The sequence below is a fragment of the Nomascus leucogenys genome, chromosome 23 (assembly GCF_006542625.1).
Source record: "Nomascus leucogenys isolate Asia chromosome 23, Asia_NLE_v1, whole genome shotgun sequence".
NCBI lineage: Eukaryota > Metazoa > Chordata > Mammalia > Primates > Hylobatidae > Nomascus > Nomascus leucogenys.
In genome coordinates, this window is record NC_044403.1 from 13,103,362 (window position 1) to 13,125,117 (window position 21,756).

The 21,756-nt window shown below is 35.4% G+C and overlaps 1 protein-coding gene across 3 annotated transcripts in view; it reads right to left on the reverse strand.

Moving 5' to 3' along the window:
• SLCO1B3 (solute carrier organic anion transporter family member 1B3) overlaps positions 1-20,660 on the reverse strand; it is a 196,804-nt gene extending 176,144 nt beyond the window's left edge. Inside the window, exons 1-3 of one of the 3 annotated variants that reach the window (XM_003265581.4) lie at positions 20,574-20,633; positions 17,729-17,842; positions 15,554-15,702 (exon numbers count right to left, since the gene is read on the reverse strand). In XM_003265581.4, coding sequence (XP_003265629.1) covers positions 15,554-15,637 — 84 coding nt within the window. In that variant the 5' untranslated portion in view covers positions 15,638-15,702; positions 17,729-17,842; positions 20,574-20,633. Of the gene's footprint in view, positions 1-11,876; positions 11,925-15,553; positions 15,703-17,728; positions 17,843-20,573 lie in introns of those variants that run through there. The other 2 variants (XM_030804741.1, XM_030804742.1) reach the window with 2 other exon arrangements.
• Between the last annotated feature and the right edge of the window lie 1,096 nt (positions 20,661-21,756).

Here is a 21,756-nt window from a genome sequence, read left to right on the forward strand (position 1 = left end):
TACACAAACATCATTATGGATAGAGTTTTCTACATATTGATATATCAACCTAAAAGATACAATGATTATAAAATAATGGATTTAATAGGTATAAAATATATAAACAAAAGTCAGTAGAATTATTGTCACTAGAGGAAATTTCAACATATCTTTGTTTCTCAATTATGATAGGTCAAGTAGTCAAAATATGAGCAAGGACATAAAAGATCTGAATAACACAATTAACAAGACTGACCTCTTAGACACATATGAAATTCATATAAAATTCTACATCTGGTTGGGCATGGTGGCTCATGCCTGTAATCCCAGCAGTTTGTGGGGCCAAGGCAGGTGTATCACGAGGTCAGGAGTTCAAGACCAGCCTGACCAATACAGTGAAACCCTGTCTCTACTAAAAATACAAAAATTAGCCAGGCGTGGTGTCATGTGCTTGTAATCCCAGCTACTCAGGAGGCTGAGGAAGGAGAATCACTTGAATCTGGTTGGCAGAGGTGACAGTGAGCCGAGATTGCTCCACTGCATTCTAGCCTGGGTGAAAGAGTGAGACTCTCTCTCAAAAAAAAAAAAAAAAAATCCACATCAAACAATTCAAAGAATATGCATTTTTCTCAAGTACATGAGGGAGAATTACAAAAATTGATGATACTTTTGGACATAAAAAAGTCCCAACAGTACACATGGACACAAAGAAGTGAACAATAGATGCTGAGGCCTACTTGAGGGTAGAAGGTAGGAGGAGGGTGAAGTCTAAAAAAGTACCTGTTGGTAATGTGATTATTATCTGAGTGCTGAAATAATCTGTACACCAAACTCCCATGACACACAATTTACCTATGTAACAAACCTGCATATGTACCCCCTGAACCTATAATAAAAGTTGAAAAGAAAAAGAGAACTCAACAAGTTTCAAAAAGTTAGGTATCATACAGACAATATCTGCCACAGTGCAATTATGGCAGGCACTGGTAGAAAACATTTTTAAATAAGAATCCCCATATATTTGGGGCAAATCTTATTTTAAATAACTTGTGTATTAATTAAGAAATTATAGTGGAATTTTAAGTAGAAGTTTAGAACTGGTAAGACACGAGATAAGTGAATACGATTTAAAAAAATATACTGGGACTTTTGGGTGCTACTTTTGCAGAAAAGAAAGTTGGAGGGCATCATTTTTTTTCTAACATCAAGTAAAACACTAAACCGACTGAAAAAGCAACAATTCTTGGATCCCTAAAAGAGATGAGGACATGTGGCAAACCACTGTCTCCAAGATTGGAGATGGAGAGACAAAGTAAATATAAGGAGTAACAGCTTCTTGGAGCAGAAACTCATCAACAGAAACCAGAAAGGAAATAGTGCTAGGGTAAAAAAGAAAAAAAAATGTACTATAATTGAATTGCTAGAGCCTCAGGTTGGACAAGTCTGAGGGCTAATAACTCCAGGGGGACCAATTTGAGGACCCCATTTTTTGATGATTTTCTCTTCAGGAGCTCGACCTGCATCTTATAGTAAATGTTGGAGAAAAATCTTCTCATTCTAGCAGAGTGAAAGAGAAAGCAATCATTTTGAAATAGGCCAGAGCACTTTGTTTTTAATAGGGATTATGAGACTTGCCCTCAGGAAAAACTAATTAATTGGAGCCTCATAAACTCTGGTGTTATCTGAGCTTAACTGACCTGAGGTAAAGGAAATACCCAACTTCAGCCAGTTCTAGCCTATCATATTACAGAGGGAAATATTCAATTCCAGCCCACTCTAGCAATCCTATCCTGCCTAGGGAGAAAAACATTTTTTAAAAAATTGACACTTTGGGAAGACGAAGCGGGTGGATTGCGAGGTCAGGAGTTCAAGACCAGCCTGGCCAAGATGGTGAAACCCTGTCTCTACTAAAAAATACAAAAAAATTAGCTGGGTGTGGTGTCGGGTGCCTGTAATCTCAGCTACTGGGAGGCTGAGGCAGAGAATTGCTTGAACCAGGGAGGGAGAGGCTGCAGTGAGCTGAGATCACACCACTGCATTCCAGCCTGGGCAACAGAGTGAGACTCCATTTCAAAAAAAAAAAAATTGAGAAGCATTTGTGAAATTTATGGTCCAGAGTCAGAGGTTCATTCAAAGACTGATACCTAAGCTTAGAACTGTAGGATGCCTCTTCTCCGGACTGTGCCTTACCAACACATTATTGAAGGCATATGTATAGTAGGTTTTTACCCAATACAGCCTCCCTTGCTATCAAGGAAATATTACAAGTCACCTAAAAGGCAAATAACACAATTAGAAGAGACAGAGCAAGAATCAGGACCAAACTCAGATATGGCAGAGATGTTGGAATTATCAGACTGGGAATTTAAAATGACTATGAGCAATATACTAAGGGCTGTAGCAGTAAAAGAGACAGTATGCAAGAAGAGATGAGCAATTTAAGCCAAGATAAAAATTTTAAGAAAGAACCAAAAACAAATGCTAGAGATCAAAATATTGTAGCAGAAATAAATAATTCCTTTGACAAGCATATTAGTATTCTTGGCATACCTGAGAAAAGGATATATGAGCTTCAGAATATACCAATTAAAATCTGCAAAAGTAAAAAGCAAAATGAACAAAGACAGAAAAATATCAGAAGAAAATACCCAAAAGCTAAGGGATAACTACAACAGTAGCAGCATGCACATAATAGGGACACCCTAAAAAGAGAATATGAAACAGAAGAAATATTTGAAACAATAATAACTGAGAATTTCCCCAAATTTATGTCAGACAACATACCACAGATCTTGGAAGTTCATAGAAAAACAAGCAGAATAAATGCTTTAAAGAATCCACCTAGGAATATCATTTTCAAACTACACAAAATCAAAGACAAGGGGAAAAAAGTCCCAAAAGAAATCATAGGGAAAATAAAATACCTATCTTTACTTATATAGGAACAAAGATAAGAATTGCATTTGACTTCTCAGAAACCATACCAGCACAAAAAGAGTGGAATAAAAATATGTAAAGCATTGATAGAAAACAACAACCCAAAATTATGAAACCTGTGCAATTATCTTCTAACATGAAAGAAAAATAAGGATTTCTCAGATAAACAAAAATTAAAGGAATTTCTTGTCAGACTTGCCTTGCAAGATGTTAAGAGCAGTTTTTTAGAGAAAGAGGAAATAATATAGATCAGAAGCTCAAAACTTCATAAAAACAGGGAGACACTGCAGAAAATAAGTGAAGGTAAATTAAAAAGTTTTTTTTAATTAATTGATCTAAGAAATAACAGTTATTCAAAATAATAATCTCTACAATATATTTGATTATGTATGCTTACACTAAAATAAAAAGAATGACACAATGATGCAATAAATGGGAGAGAAGAATAAAAATAATTTGTTTTGCAAGTTACACTACCCATGAAGCAGTATGGTGTAATTTGAAAGTAAACTTGAAATAGTTGTAAATATATCTTACAAGCACCAGGGCAACTACTATATAAGTCAAAGAAGAAATATAACAAATATGCTAAGAAAGGAGAAAAAATATTAATGGTATTATATAAAATGCTCATTTGAAACCACAAAAAGCACAAAAAGAGTGGAATACAAACATAGAAACAAAGAACAGATAGAAATACAGTAAGAAGTATGGTAGATATTAATTCAACTAAAGTCATGTACCACATAATGACATTTTAGTTATCAGTGGACTGCATATATGATAGTTGTCCCATTAGATTATAGCACCATATTTTACTGTAGTTTCTCTATGTTTAGATACAAATTTACTTATTGTGTTACAATTCCTGCAGTATTTAGTACAATAACAGGCTGTAAAGGTTTGTAGCCTCAAAGCAATAGGCTATAACATATAGCCTAGGTGTATAGCAGGCTAATCTATCTAGGCTTGTGTAAGTACAGTCTATGATGTTTGCAAAATTAAAAAATTCGTCTGACAATGCACTTCTCAGAATGCATCCCTGTCATTTAATGTTCCACGACTGTATATTAATAATGAACTTTAACATCAATGATCTAAATGCACCAAATAAAAGATACAAGGTGACAGTAAATCAAGTAACAAAGCCAGCTATATACATGTATACATGACACCCACTTTAAATATAAAAACACATATAGATTAAAAGTAAATGGATGGAGAAAAATATTCTATGCTAACAATAATCAAAAGAAGTCAGGAATAGCTAAATTAATTTCAGACACAGCAAACTTCAAAGCAAGGAAAGTTATCAGAGGTTAAAAATAGGTGAGAGGAGGCATTACAGAATAATAAGGACATCAGTTCTCAAAAAAGATATAATACTCCTTAACATATATGCACCCAACAACAGAGCATCAAATTCTATGAAGTAAAAACTGCTAGAACTGCAAGGAGAAATAGATGAATACACTATCATAGTTGGAGACATCAATACTCCTCTGTGGGAAGGGAACAAATCCAGCAGGCAGAAACAGATAGAAAATAGTTGACCTTAATAACACCATTAATCAACTGGATATAATTAACATCTATATATTACTTTATAACTTCATGTATTATATCCAACAACAGTAGAATAGACATTCTTAAGCTCACATGGAACATTCACCAAGAGAGACCACATTCTAAGACATAAAATATATCTTATCCAATTTATTTTCAAAAAGAAGTGATAGCATTTGTTCTCAGACAACAATAGAATTAAAGTAGAATCAATAACAGAAATAACTGGAAAAATCTCCAAATATGTAGAGACTAAATAACACATTTTTAAGTAACACTTAGGTCAAAGGAAATCTCAAGATGAATTTTTAAATATTTTGACTAAATAAAAATAAAAATACAATTCATCAAAATTTGTGGGAGGTAGCAAAAGCAATGCTTAGAGGAAAGTTTATTGCACTGAATATATATGTGAGAAAAGAGGAAAGATTTAAAATCAGTATTTAAGTTCCTACCTTAGGAAACTCGGAAAAAAACAGCAAATGAAATTCAAAGCAAAAAGAAGAAAGTTAATAATAAAAATTAAAACATAAGTCAATGACATTAAAAATAGGAACTCAATAGAGAAAATATACATGACCAAAGACTTGTTCTTTAGAAAGATCCATAAAATTTACAGGCTTCTAACCAGGTTAACTAACAGAAAAAAAAAGAGAGTGAATACTAACTACCAATATCAGAAATAACAGAGAGGATACCACTACAAATCCCACAGACATTAAAAGGATAATAATGAAATACTATGAAAAAACTATACCTGCAATTATAATAACCTAAATTAAATCGACCAATTTCCCAAAATGAACAATCTACTCAAACTCTTACAAGAAAAAATTGATGATCTGAATTAGGCCTTTATCTGTTTAAGAAATTAGATTGTCAAGTAATAACCTTCAAAAACAGACAGAATGGGCCAAGCGCGGTGGCTCATGCCTGTAATCCCAGCACTTTGGGAGGCCAAAGCAGGCGGATCCCGAGGTCAGGAGATCGAGACCATCCTGGCTAACACAGTGAAACCCCATCTCTAGTAAAAATACAAAAAATTAGCAAGGCGTGGTGGCGGGTGCCTGTAGTCCCAGCTACTCAGGAGGCTGAGGCAGGAGAATGGAATGAACCAGGGAGGCAGAGGTTGCAGTGAGCTGAGATAGCACCACTGCACTCCAGCCTGGGTAACGGAGCAAGACTCCATCTCAAAAAAAACAAAACAAAACAAAAAACAGAAAGAATGAGGCCCAGATAGTTTCACTGGTGAATTATACCACACATTTAAGAAACATGTTATACTAATTGTATACAACCTTCTTCACAGGATAAAAGCATCGGAAATACTTTCTATCTTATTCCATGAGGCCAGCATTACCCTGATACTAAAATCCAAGATATTACAATAACAAAAAAATGTAGACTGATATCACTCATGAACATAGATGTAAAAATCCTCAACAAATATTAGTAAAAAAAATTCAATAACATGTGAAACATAAAATAATTAAATACTATGATCAAATGGGATTTATTCCAGGTATGCATGGCTGGTTCAATGTATGAAAATCAATTCATGCAATCTATCACATAAACTTAATTTGAAAAGAAGCTATCATTTATAATAGTGATATGTTTTGGCTGTGTCCCCACTGAAATCTCATCTTAACTTGTAGCTCCCATAACCCCCATGTATCATGGGAGGGACCCAGTGGGAGCTAACTTTATCATGGGGATGGGTTTTTCCTATGCTGTTCTTGTGATAGTGAATAAGTCTCACAAGATCTGATTATTTTATAAAGCGCAGTTCTCCTGTACACACCCTTTTGCCTGCTGCCATGTAAGACGTACCTTTGCTCCTCTGCCTTTCACCATGATTGTGAGGCCTCCCTTGCCATTTGAAATTGTGAGTCCATTAAACTTCTTTTTCTTTATAAATTACCCAGTCTTCAGTATTTCTTCCTAGCAGCATGAGAATGGAATAATACAGTAAATTGGTACTGAGGTAGTGGGGCATTGCTACAGGATACCTGATAATGGGGAAGCAGCTTTGGAACTGGGTAATGGGCAGAAGTTGGAACAGTTTGGAGGACTCAGAAGAAGACAGGAAAATGTGGGAAAGTTTGAACTTCCTAGAGAATTTTTGAATGGCTTTTATCAAAACACTGATACTGATACAGACAATAAAGTCCAGGCTGAAGTGGTACCAGATAAAGGTGAGAAACTTTTCGGAAACTAGAGCAAATGTGATTCTTGTTATTCTGTAGCAAAGAGACTGGCAGAATTTTGCTCCTGCCCTAGAGATCTGTGGAACTTTGACCTTGAGAGAGATGATTTAGGGTATCTGGTGGAAGAAATTTCTAAGCAGCAAAGTGTTCAAGAGGAAGCACAGCATAAAAGTGTGAAAGATTTGCAGCCTGGTAATGCAGTAGGAAAGAAAAACCCATTTTCTGGGGGGATATTCAAGCAGGCAGCAGAAATTTGAATAAGTAATGAGGAGACAAATGTTAATTGCCAAGACAATGGGGAAAATGTCTCCAGGGCACATCAGAGACCTTGGGAGCAGCCACGCCCATCACAGGTCTGGAGGTCTAGAAGGGAAAAATGGTTTCCTGAGCCTGGTCCAGGGCCCCCCTGCTGTGTGCAGTCTCATGACTTGGTGCCCTGCATTCCAGCCACTCCAGCCATGGCTAAAAGGGGCCAAGATACAGCTTGGACTGTGGCTTCAGAGGGTAAAAGCCCCATGCCTTGGCAGCTTCCACATGGTGTTGAGCTTACAGGTGCACAGAAGTCAAGAAGTGAAGTTTGGGAACCTCCACCTAGATTTCAGAGGATGTATGGAAATGCTTGGATGTCAGGCAGAGGTGTGCTTCAAGGGTGAAGCCCTCATGGAGAAATTTCACTATGGCAGTCAGAAGGGAAATGTGGGGCGAGAGCTCCTACAAACTGTCCCCACTGGGGCACTGCTTAGTGGAGCTGGGAGAAGAGGGCCACGATCCTCCAGACCCCAGAATGGTAGATCCACTGACACTGTGGATTGCACTGTGCACATGGAAAAGCCACAGACACCCAATGCCAGCTGATGAAAGCAGGTGGGAGGAGGGTTGTTCCCTGAAAAGCCACAGGGGTGGAGCTGCCCAAGACTGAGGGACCCACCTCTTGCATCAGTCATTCAGCTTATACACACTGAGCACTGATGTTTGCCAGAGAGAACAGTGAATCAAACACCTATGTTTTCATGGAGCTTAATTTATGGTATAGAGAGATAGATGATAAATAAATTACATATATATTATATATATAATATAGGATACATATGTTATATATCATAATATATATTATGATATATATACATATATAATCATTACCCTACCTAAGGTTATATTATATATAACCTGTTACTCTACCAAAAGTTATATTATATACAACCTATATATAATTATATATATATTCTCCATGTATATGAAGACTATATATATAGTTTACAACCTATATATGTATATATACAACCTATATATAATTATATATATACTCCATGTGTATGAAGACTACACATATAGTTTATATATATGTTTACTATATATACACACTTTCTCCATGTATATGAATAAATATATAGTTTATATGTTTACTATATACACACATATATAGTTTGATATATAAATACATATATTTTATATGTGTATATATGTATTATATCTATGTATGCATTTATATATTATATATGTGTATATATATTTGTATATTTTTATATGCACATATATAATATATAAATATATAAATATAATACATATACACATATACACACATATAGACATATGTTTACTATGTATGTATATACATATATAGCTTATATATGTATATATGTACATATGTATATGTGTACACATATATGTTTACTATATATACATGAATATATACATATATTGTATACATACATTATATATAGTATATAAAATAGAGTATATAAACTTATTTAAACACAAACTGTGTGTGTGAATATATATATACACACACACACTTTATGATATAGAGATAGATGATAAACTACATATATGTAATACATATTACATATGTAAATATATGTAATATACATGTAATTTATTTATCATCTATCTCTCTATACCATAAAGTGTATGTATATATATGCACACACAGTTTGTGTGTATATAATAGTTTACATACTCTATTTTATATACTATATATAGTGTATATATGCAATATATGTATATATTCATGTATATACAGTAAACATATATGTGCACAATATACATACATAAACTATATATGTATATACATCATAAACTATATATGTATATACATACATAAACTATATCTGTATATACATACATAGTAAACGTATGTATATATGTGTGTATATGTCTATGTGTGTATATATATTTATATATCAAACTATATATGTGTGTATATATAGTAAACATATATAAACTATATATATATATTCTTCATATACACGGAGAATATATACATGTAATGTTATATATAATATAACCTTAGGTAGAATAATGACCCTTAAAGACATCCAGGTCCTAATCTCCAGAACTTGTAAATATGTTAGGTAACATGGCAAGGAGATATTAAAATTGCACATGGAATTAAGGTTGCTAAACAGATGACTTAAAATAAAGAGATTGACTTGACCTGGCCTAGTGAATCCATTGTAATCACAAGGCTCCTTTAAATGTGAAAGAAGTATCCATGTGATGTGGACATCACTAGCTTTGAACACGGGAAAGGGCCATGAGCCAAGGAATTCAGACAGACTCTAGAAACTGGAGAAGACAAAGAAGTGTATTGTCCCTAGAATTTTCAGAAACATGGTCTTGCCAACACCCTGAGTTTAGTTCACTGACACTCATTTCTGATTTCTGGATTTTAGATCTCTAAGATAATAATTTTTTTTTTTGTTTTACGCCATTAAACACACATGTGCGCAAACACGCACTTCTACACAAGTGCGTTTTGGGGTCTTAGTGTCAGCTGGTGATAAATACCATAAAAATCAAGCTGGTTAAAGAGTTATGGATAGGGAATGCTATTTTATATGGGGTGTTCAGGAGTAAAGAACTCTTTAAACAGAGATCTGAATGACATGAAAGCACAAGACATCTGGAAGAAGAACGTTTTAGAAGAGGAACAAGGAAGTGCAAAATTCCCCAAGTCAGAAGTGTGCTTGGCATGTTTGAGAAATAGCAAAAAGGCCACTATGGCCGGAGAAAAGAGACCCAGAATAAAACCTGTGGGATATGGATCTTGGTGGCAGTTACATATGCGGAGTGATTATTCCAGAAAGGGAGTGAAGATGAAGGCAGAAAGGGGAGACTTTTTTTTTCGCTCTATTTTTTTTTTAATAATCATTACTTTTTTGTTGTTAAAGATTTTCATTACAATATAGGGGTACAGGTAATTTGAAGAGCAGAAAAGACAAGTGTAATGAAGAAGTATACACTGGCAGATTCTATGTAACATAGTTGGTTCAATACAAAAAACTGAGGGAAAATAATCAAATAATGGTAGAAAATAAAGTATGTCATTTTATTTAAATGGGTTTGTAATCTACTTGTGCTTTTTTACATTTCCATCCACTGAGTCTGTATATGCAAGTCAGTAACAACATGTGTATTAGTGTGCACACATGCAGGTAAACCAAGTCCCATGGTTGTTTGATGCTGAATAATATGGAATAAGGCATATCATTAAATAGGCCGCACCGCTTAAGGGTACTAATAGTACGAAAGTCCACAGTTACTTTAGCAATGTGAAACAGAGTTGAGAGCATGGAATTTGGAATCAGACTGCCTGAATTCAGACCTTGGCTCCATCTTTTACCAGCTGTGACAACTAGGGAAATTCATTTGCCTTTCTATACCTAGGTTTTTTTCATCTGCAAAGGGAGATAATAGCATCTGGTTGATGGAACTGTGGTAGGAAGAAAATCTATTAACACAAACAAAACACTAGCACAATATCTCATATATAGTAAGTTCTCAACAAATGTTAGCCACTATTATTGTTCCTCTCACCATCTCTTTTCATGTTGCTGAATTAGATCTATTTTTACCATTGTTTTAATTATCTCTGTCTGTATGTGCGCATACTCCTAATTCACAAGATTTCAAAATTATTAAGATTTTTGGTAATTATTTTTACTGAAACAGTACTTTGTTGATAGTCTGATGTCCCAAACTTCATAAAAAATTAAAATACTGATTATTTAAAAATTTTATCGCATCACATTTTTGTTCCTCATGAATACAAAGTAGGCACAGAAATGCAACTAAATTCAACTGCAGACACACAAGTCTTTACAAAATTGTTGTAATGTGATTGTTGAGGTTAATATTCTTTCAATGTTAATAATTTAACTTAGTGAAAAGATTCCTTTAAACATCACTTGTAGATATGATTAATCAATTTAGCAATGTTTTCGATGATGTTAACCTTATTCAAATATTTTCCCCTAGCATTGGCTTTTTTTTTTTTTTTTTTTTTTTTGATATGGCATCTCGCTCTGTCACCCAGCCTGGAGTGGAGTGGCAGGATCTCGGCTCACTTCAACCTCTGCCTCCCGGGTACAAGTGACTCTTCTGCCTCAGCCTCCTAAGTAGCTGGAACTACAGGCGTGTGCCACCATGACCGGATAATTTTTGTATTTTTAGTAGAGACAGGGTTTCATCATATTGGCCAGGCTGGTCTCGAACTCCTAACCTTGTGATCTGCCAGCCTCGACCTCCCAAAGTGCTGGGATTACAGGCGTGAGCCACCGCACCCGGCCTGGCTTCTTTATTGGACTGCAGGTAATGTGCCTTACATACACTGCTATCTTCCTAACTCCTAGCTTCTATTCCAAATATGCTTTAAGGGATTATTCTGGAAATCTTATTTCTTCTGCCAGTTTGTCGTCACTTTGCTATGCACATGAAAGTGAAATCACTGTAACACTCAGTATTTAAAAGTAAAAATAATTAAGCCCATTATATTACCCTTAGACAATAGAAGGTAATTCACTTGCATTAGCCAATACTTTTTCCTTATGATTGCCATTCTGCTGAAATATTATTCAAATATTTCATCACAATAGACTTTACCAGATATCTCAGAAAACAAACAAACTCTATGTTCCCTGGACAAAGTTAAAAGGAACCTTGTTTAACATTATTGCAAGTGAATTCTGTGAAAGGAAATAAATACTTGGGACCCCAATTTACTATGCCAAAAGAAACAAAATTAAGCTGAGTCACCAAAAGCGGCTTTTTCTTTTGTTCCTAAGCAGACAGCTACAGGTAAAAGGTTAAATATCTCCAGGAGTAGGTATTCTATGTTCACTTTATCTTGTTTAAAGTGTCAGTTTACTAAGTGCAAGATGAATACATAGTTGACTATTTACCTACCTGCTCATTTTTCTCTGGCAACCTGTGGATTCAGAATTGTGACCATACCCTCACCTCTCTTTCCCCTTCAACCTATTTTTCCCCTTTAAATATTGAAGCCGTCAAAATCGTCTTTTGAGAAAGGCACAGGTCTGTCTCCCCCGTGCATCCTTAACCTTTGCAAAATAAACTTCTAAAGTGATTAAGACCTGTCTCTCATACCTTTTGATCTACAAATTTGTAAATTGGTGACCAAGGGAAGGACTCTTAGTGGAGATGGCCCTAACCTTTGACAAGGCTCCTGTGGGTGCCAGGTACAAGCTTGAGCTATCTTCATTGCTCACACTGTCAGAGACATGTGAACCAGAGCAACTCCATCCTGAATAGAGGCTGGATAAAATGAGGCTGAAACCTACTGGGCTGCAGTCCCCGACAATTAAGGCATTCTAAGTCACAGGATGAGACAGAAGTTCAGCACAGAATAAAGGTCACAAAGACCTTGCTGATAAAACAGGTTGCAGTAAAGGAGCTGGCCAAAACCCACCAAAACCAAATGGCGACAGAGTGACTTCTGGTCATCCTCACTGCTACACCCCCACCAGCGCCATTACAGTTTATAAATGCCATGACAACATCAGCAAATTACTCTATACGGTCTACAAAGGGGAGGCATGAATAATCCACCCCTTGTTTAGCATATCATCAAGAAATAACCATAAAAATGGGTAACCAGCAGCCCTGGGGGCTGCTCTGTCTGTGGAATAGCCATTCCTTTATTCCTTTACTTTCTTAATAAACTTGCTTTCACTTTTCACTGTGGACTTGCCCTGAATTCCTTCTTGAGCAAGATCCAAGAACCCTCTCTTGCAGTCTGGATTGGGACCCCTTTCCTGTAACAAAACCAATTGCACATTTTGCCAAGGTCAGGGGGCTCCCACTGCAGAGAGAATGCCTGATCTCTCAAAATTTGGTTAAGATCTAAGATTTATTTTGTTGTGCAACACCTTTTCTGGAGTTTCACTTGCTTCGAACAAAGAAGGAGAGTTTTCCTGCTCCATGATGATGAAGGAGACCAACAACTCCTTTCTGAAGTTTCAGCCCACTTCCCACAGGGAAGGTGAGTTTGAGTGTTTCCCTGCTTCTAGGATGGTAGAGAGCAGTGTTGAGCCTGGGCCCCATTCCTAGGCAGTAGCTGAATTGTAGTTTTTGTCTTGCAAATTCTCCTTAATTACTAAAAGTTAAGATTAGCAACTAGCTGGCCTTAATTTCTCCTTACCATTAGAGCACTCAGTGATCCTATAAATTGTACAATTGTTTGTTTGTTTGACTTAACTGATTTTTGTTTGTTTGTTTTTGTTGTTTCAGTCTTTTTCCCATTAGGTTTGACCAACTCTACCCGACATGGTCAAACCCAAAGAAAAGTTCCAAATTATGGGGAAAAAGTCTACTGAGTTGATTAAATTCCTGCCTCTGTAAAAGGAAAGAAAAATTTTAAAACAACCAGCAAAAGGAAAAAAACACATTGATTACCTGAGGGACTTTTATGTACATAACAGGGCCATTTATTCCTAGCCAAGCCAAGATGAAAGAGCAATGGTGGTTACCCCATGCTGTAGTTCAGTAGCTAAGATTCTGCCCTTTTTTCACCATGACAGCCTGGGTTTGGTTCCTAAATCCAATCTTTTCTGGGTTGATACTTGTGTTACTTTTGAAATATCAGCAGTTTGTCACAGCTAAAATATGGTAATGAAATTTAAAAGGATGTATTTAGTTCCATGGTTAAAAATCAGCTTAATTAAATGCTAATATCCAAGATGTGTGGCTTTAATTGTTCTATGAAACCAAGAATTTTCATTTATCACCAGGAACACACTCTTTCTATATCTAACTAATTCAAGTACGGTTTACATTAGTTTTGATTGCATGTTATCTAAATGTACTCCTCATAGGAAAAAGCAAACATAATGTAGAAGACCTTTTTTATTCTTTTTGTTAATTTGTCTAACAGATTTTACATTTATCAAAATAATTCCTATGTTATTCTTATTAAGTTTTTATTTGCTTAGAAAAGTTGAGATTTACAAATTTTAAAAATTAAGGTTATTACGTCCATTTTACTTTCTGTATTGCTTTTAAAGTCCTAATTCTATTAAGTTTTCATGGTTTTTCTTTTCTTTCTTTCTTCCTGTTTTTTTTTTTTTTTTTTTTTTTTTTTTTGAGACAGAGTCTTGCTCTGTCACCCAGGCTGGAGTGCAGTGCCAGAATCTCGACTCACTGCAACCTCTGCCTCCCAAATCCAAGCAATTCTCCTGTCTCAGCTTTCTGAGCAGCTGGGATTACAGATGCATACCACCACGTCTGGCTAATTTTTGTATATTTATTAATAGAGTCTGGGTTTCACCATGTTGGCCAGGCTGGTCTTGAAGTCCAGCCCACAAGTGATCTGCCTGCCTTGGCCTCCCAAAGTACTTGAATTACAAGCATGAGCCACCGTGCCCAGCCTATTCTGTTAAATTAAAGGGCTTTTACTTCTGGGTCTAAAAAGCACACCAAGTCCTGCTAAATCTTAAACCGTAACACCAGTCAAACCCTCATCTTCAGACCCAGGAAAAGATGATAATCAAAATAAACTGCATTCATGAGACACAGCACCAGAAATTAAAACTGCTGAACCCCTCTAATCCCAGGGACTGTCACAGAAGACATGCATCTGTTAAATTATAAGGGCCAATTTTGAGAGATAAACTTAGTTCAGAGTTTCCACATAAATTACACATTAATATTACAGGTTGATGAAAGACCAGCATCAGGGCCCCTGTGGTAGCTAAACAAGGTTCTTATAGCATTAACCCATTTTTTTAATTTAAGAAAACATTAAAAGGTTATTTAAAGGTTTATGGAAATTATAGCTTATGATCAAAATGATTAAAATTTAATAGATTTGTTTATAAGATTTGAGAGACAGATTTAATTGGCCTCATGCAGTCTCTCTTAGGGCTCATTGTTTGGGAAATTAAGTCTCCTCTCTCAAAAAATAAAGATTTTTGGCTTTTTAAAAAAAACTTTGAGTTATCACTTTGACTAAATGAATGATTTATTTTACAATGACCTATGAGCCTATATTATCATATTAAGTATTTTAAACTTCTGACATTTGACATACTTTCCAAATTTTGTAAAATTAGTACTTTGACTTCATATATTTATTAATAATAGATCTCTGGAAGTCCAAAAGAGACATATTTGACTTATTTGGTATAGTAAAGTCATACAGGAAGCACTGTCAAATAAACAATGACATTTAACCTTCTTTGGATTATATTATATTTATGTGAATGTGTTATTATTATGTGTTCCAAAAATATATGCCATTCCTGTGATTCTAATATGTCTTAGTAGATGTTGTCAGTAGTAATTATGATTATTATGTAAAATTGCTGTATGCCACAGAAGAAAACAAATTTACTTGTCAATGGCGTCTTTAACCATGGCTGTTCTAAGATTTTGTCATTCACAATTTTTTTTTACTTTAATCCTTTCATATGACAGTTTGTAATCGGCTATAGAACTCTGAGGAGTACTCCTAAAAAATAAGTTTTTGATAAATTTAGATATAGCATCATTGGGATAGGAAAATTTCTATACATAAAAATTTTCCATTAACTTATTTTAGTTTGAAAATATAAAACCCATTCTACCTTGAATCCATTGCAGCGTCTTGTTTTCTTTTTCTCTGAAGATTCTGACTCTGCTGTTTTATTCAAATGTTGATGTTGGTCCATGATTAAACTACAGATACCACGTGAATGTTTTTAATTGTTGCTGATGCTTGGTTTGAAATGATCACCTGTTAAAAAAGAAAAAGTATAATTTATTTTACTTTAACAATATACAATTTAAAATAGGAAAAGCCACAAGCTCAATACCAATCAATCAATCATTCTCTAATATTCACTCAAGGCCTGCTATTTCCTGACCACAGGACTGGGTCAATGCTGGACACAGAGGAGGAAAGACAGACACAAACTCCTAGCCTAAAGAGATTATAATTTACTTAGAAAAACAATTTTCATAGAGAGAAATTTGAAACAAGTAAATAATATAAAACCACACACTAGATTGTATGCACAACAACTTTAAATTATAGAAATTAAAATTTTTATATTTTCTACATATCCAGATTACAAGATTTATGAAAGGAGATTTGTTTATGTTATCCTTATAGGTTTATAAAATGCCAAATGATGACTTGCACATACTTGATACTCAAAATGGGTTGAAAAATAATGTAAAAAATAGTAATTAGGATAGCCTCAGTCAGTTTCATAGAGGAGATGCCTATGGAACAAGGCTGAAAAAGCAGATAAAGTTTGGATTTGTTTAAAAGAGCAAAATGTATTCCAAGTATCTCTCAGAGAGACTCTGATCATGCTTGACCTTACCATCATCATGATCTTACTGTATTTAGGGTTTATCCATTTATTTTTCCAGAGAAAATACATGCATGTAGTTGAAAATGCAAAAAAAAAAAAAAAAGAAAAGGCAAACATTCTTCTTATAACCTTTGTCCCCTTATCCAGAAATCTGGTATGCATTTTTTTTTTTTTTTTTTTTTTTTTTGAGACGGAGTCTTGCTCTGTCTCCCAGGCTGGAGTGCAGTAGCATGATCTCGGCTCACTGTAAGCTCTGCCTCCCAGGTTCACGCCATTCTCCTGCCTGAGCCTCCCGAGTAGCTGGGACCACAGGCGCAGGTGCGTGCCACAACGCCCAGCTAATTTTTTTGTATTTTTAGTAGAGACGGGGTTTCACCATGTTAGCCAGCATGGTCTCGATCTCCTGACCTCCTGATCCACCCACCTCGGCCTCCGAAAGTGCTGGGATTACAGGCGTGAACCACCGCACCCGGCCTTAATATGCATTTTTAATTAAATACATAATATTTTCCCTTTTAATACAAATGTAAGCATACCAGTACCACTGCACGCTACCTTTTTATCTTCTGTATATACTTCATATTAATAAAAGTCCTCCTCATTTTGCTTATGGTAGCAGCATATTCTGTTGTTCATAATATATGTAATTAGTTCTATATTGATAACTATTTAGCTTATATCTAATTATTTCATATTAGAAAATGTTCTTAATATGTTATATGTCATTTTATTTATGTGTGGTCATATCTGTAAGATAAATTCCTACAAGTGAAGTTTTGAAGTCAAAGAGAAATCATAAGTTTGAGAGTTATTAAGCCCCTATTTTAAAGACCAGTAAAATGAGTCAACTTTTTACATCAGTTGACTCTTTTATATAGAACAGTGGAATATTCATAAGGTTTAGAGATGTATTCTTGTTCATACATATTTGAATAACACATATTTATGCATATAAAGTATATAAGCAGATACATAACATAGATATAGGTATATGTTATGTATATAGCATATATACGTAGATATATGCTATGTAGATATATGCTATGTAGCTGCTTATATAGATACCTTAGATATGTAAATATCTAAGTATATAAATATCAAAGCTATCTATATAAGCATCCGATTTGTAATAGGATACTGATTATATAATATGTGTGATATAGGTTATATGTACAATTGATTCTCACTTTTTGCAATAATTACATTCCATAAAGTTGCTGGGAAAACTGAATTTGCAAATATTAATCCATCATTCCTAGAAGAGATACAGCGTTAGGTGACTGTGCAGCTTTGGTCACAATATTTTCATCAACGGATCAATACATAATATATAATGTTTTACGTATGTTTTTGTTTAAAGACACTTAATATATACTGTTGATTCATTAACATTGAATTAGTGGCCAATAGTACTGTAGTTCATGCCTGAAGGAAACGTACATAACATATGTACCTCTTCTGTCAGGCACTCTTGGAGGTGGGAACACGGGACAACACTTCAGGGCTATGCTTGAAGTCCATTTAAAACAGTAAACTCAGCATCGCAAAGCACAACTATGGAAACAATGTGGCGATAAATACACCGTGAAGTTTATAGTATGGGAGCTGAGACAGGAAGGCAGAGCTTCACTTTGTTCCACTTCAATCCAAAACAGAGCAACTCAAATTTTTCACCACTCTGCTCATGCGTGCCAATGGTCACAAAAGCCCAGCAGTATTAATTTTGGTGTCACAAATAAATTTTAGTGTTTAGACAAATTTTCTAATACAGAATCTGTGAATAATGAAGATCTACTGCATATTTTATGCATTAATTTACTCAACAAGGGTTTATTGATTCTGTATATTATAAATGTATAAAACCATAAGTATATATCATGCATATTTAGTGGATAATGCATGAATATGGAAAAATCAACATCTGAAGATATTATCACTTATGTATATGCGAGTGTATATAAATACACTCATGAATGGAGAAACCCATACCTATGTATCTCTAAGAGAAGTTCGATTATTCCACTTTTTGTATGTGTTTTGTTGGTGAGGTGAGGAAAAAAATCAATAATTTGGTGGTCTCAAGGTAATAAGCAGCCCCTTAATAAATTTACACCACTTTTTCCACGAGTATCTCTTTCTGTTTCTTCATAAAAGTTGGAAAATATTTTTTACCAATTAATTCTATAATTGCAAATCTTTTTGAATGACTTGCAAGGTAGATAGTCTTCCTTCAGCTTTAGTTTTCTTTTTCTTTATACTAAACAAATATTCTTGAAGGCTTGAAGACTATTATCTCACCAATCAAGCCTTGTTTCTTTCAATTGATTAACTTCTAGTTGTCCTGTCTTCCAGCTTGCTTTCTTTCCTATGCATATCATGTCCATTCTTGGAATCATTCAAAGATCCCTCTTACAACAAAAATAAAACTTACACTTCCTATTTGAGGCTCTTCACAGCCTAAATCAATCCATGTTTTTAGTCCCATTTCCCAATACAACCATAAGCACTTGCAGACGTATGGAACCACTGTCCCAAGAGAAAAGCTCTCTACCTTCATGTATATGTCTTCCATTCCTGGAATGTCCTTCCCTATCTCTTGGCTGTAATGCAGCTTCAAATCACACCACTTTAATGTTTCCCTATTTACCTCTAGTTGAAATAAACTCTCTCATCCTTCTGTAACACTGGAGAACATACCTGAATAATCGTTACTTTTTTCTGTTATTTCCCCTACTTTCCAAGACAACTATTCCACACCTCTCTATGTTCAGATAAAATACCCATCCAGAAAAATAAGAAATGTGGGCACTTGGTTCCTCATCTCTCAGAAAGGTTACATTGTATCAAGTAGGCTGGGCGCAGTGACTCATGCCTGTAACCCCAGCACTTTGGGAGGCCGAGGCGGGCAGATCACCTGAGGTCGGGAGTTCGAGACCAGCCTGACCAACACAGAGAAACTCCGTTTCTACTAAAAATACAAAATTAGCCGGGTGTGGTGGCGCAGGCCTGTAATCTCAGCTACTCTGGAAGCTCAGGCAGGAGAATCACTTGAACCCAGGAGGCTGAGGTTGTGGTGAGCTGAGATCGTGCCATTGCACTCCAGCCTGGGCAACAAGAGCAAAACTCCTTCTCAAAAAAAAATGTGTCAAGTAAGTACAAAGTACCTAGAAAACTTGAATATCAATTTAGTCTTGAATAAATACCACACTTTTTACTTCATTGTGGCATTTTAAGCCTTATTTAGAAGCATTTAATATATTTTACTCTGAACATATTATTTCTGAGTTCCAAATTAATGACATAAATAAATTTTGAGGACACAATATGTTTATAGACAGAGCCACAGGCATTTGTATGTAGCATTGCAACTCTTCCCTAAACAGAACAGGTCAGTTCTTCACAGTGTGGGTGGGCTGAAGTAGAGGGCAGAATCTTACCAGCCTCTGCTTATATTTCTGTTAAGCTTTTCATATTTAAGGGGTTATAGAAAACCAGTGCAGGCCAAGTGACCCAGTTTCTAGCATGTACCTATGGAACTGAGGAGGATAAAAGGGAAAACGGCATTTCCTAACTTCTTAGATTGTTCAGAGGAGAGACTTTCTGCATCCCCACCTTACTTTCACAATAAAAACAATTGTCTTATCAGGGAAGCCACCTTCCTGAATGGGTGAAGGGGACCATTATTTATTGAGCTGTTAATTCTTTCCAAGAGCTGTGCCCAGAATATTTTTTTCTCTTATTTGAACAGAGATAAAAAAGTTATCTAGAAAATCTCTTTCCCCTCACCCTAAATCAAACTTGAGTTGAATGGAGGAAAGTGAGGTGATTGACTTTGAAACATATTTTCCACCCCTCCACCACCCACTCCTACTTATCCAGGTAAAGTGAAATCAAAGAAATAGGGAGCCTGGTATAGTAATTCTATACAGTTTATACAAATAATTATCTTACAGTATATTTTAAGAGAGTAACTAGAAGTCCATCCTTTCAGACTTCATGTTTCATTTGTTTAGAAAGCAGTAGAAATAGGACTTCAAACTTTATTTTTCACTTTATAAAGGTATGATTTACTCCAATTTATTTTTGAGTATATAAATTTGAGGCTCTTCTACTTCTAGAAGGGATATTTACTAGGCTTTTAGGGCTCAGAACACAAGTGTGGAGAAGATGCAGAGCATAAAATTTGTAATATTTATCATAACTATCAAAAACATTTTGACTGAAATTTATTAAAATTTCTTACATAAAAGAAATGTTTTAATTAGACAACCTCGACGGTTCTTACCTGGACTTTGAATGCTACAGCAACTGCAACAAGTCCATCCTTTTTCTGATGTTAAAGTCTCACTTTAAATGGTTAGTTGGCTTTTTGTTTGTTTGTTTTTATGAGTTCAATGATGATTAACCATCTTATTAGGTCATTGTCCTAGGCAAATAGAAAAAACATACCTAGCTAATTCTAGGAGTTCACCGTACATGGACACTGGATATTTCACATAGAATACTAAATTGCCAATTAATTACAAGACTAGTCTTCTAAATGACAGAAATCAAGACTAGTTTGTATGATATATTCCTTACATCAAAGTGTAAAGGAAGAATGATCTCCTTCTATTGACTTGCTTTTTAGAGAACAGAAGACCTTCACTCAGTTGAAACTTTTCTTGAGTAAGGATGAAGTCGAATTAATTAATTCAGTAACTCAAACATATTTGACTCCCTACTATATCTCAGGCACATGGCTGTGTTCTAGAAGTGTACTATAATAATATAAATAATAAACAGACTCTTCTCTCACATGAATATATATATATACACACATGCATGAGTGTATGTATATATGTATGTATGTGTATGTGTGTATGGATATAGCAAAGACAGAATGCATGTATGAAAACATTGTTACCCCTTATCACTGACAGGACAGTTGTTGATACAGTTGCAGCAATATGTATTTAATTTCTATATCACAGTTATTTGATAAATTAGTTTTTGTTTTGTTTTGTTTTTTGAGATGGAGTCTTGCTCTGTCACCCAGGCTGGAGTGCAGTAGCACAATCTCGGCTCACTGCAAGCTCCACCTCCCAGGTTCACGCCATTCTCCTGCCTCAGCCTCCCGAGCGGCTGGGACCACAGGCGCCTGCCACCATGCCCGGCTAATTTTTTTGTATTTTTAGTAGAGACGGGGTTTCACCATGTTAGCCAGGATGGTCTCGATCTCCTGACCTCATGATCCGCCCGCCTCGGCCTCCCAAAGTGCTAGGATTACAGGCGTGAGCCACTGTGCCCGGCCTAGATTAGTTCTATACCTGGTTAATTCATAGAAGTACTAGAATAATGAAAGGAACCAGAGTGTGGAGGGAGAGGAGGATTAGAAAATGTGAGGAACACTGAAATGTAGACCTGGGGCAGTGAAAATTAGAACTAGGCTCCCAAACACCCCTCTGTTGAGTCAGAATCTACCGGGG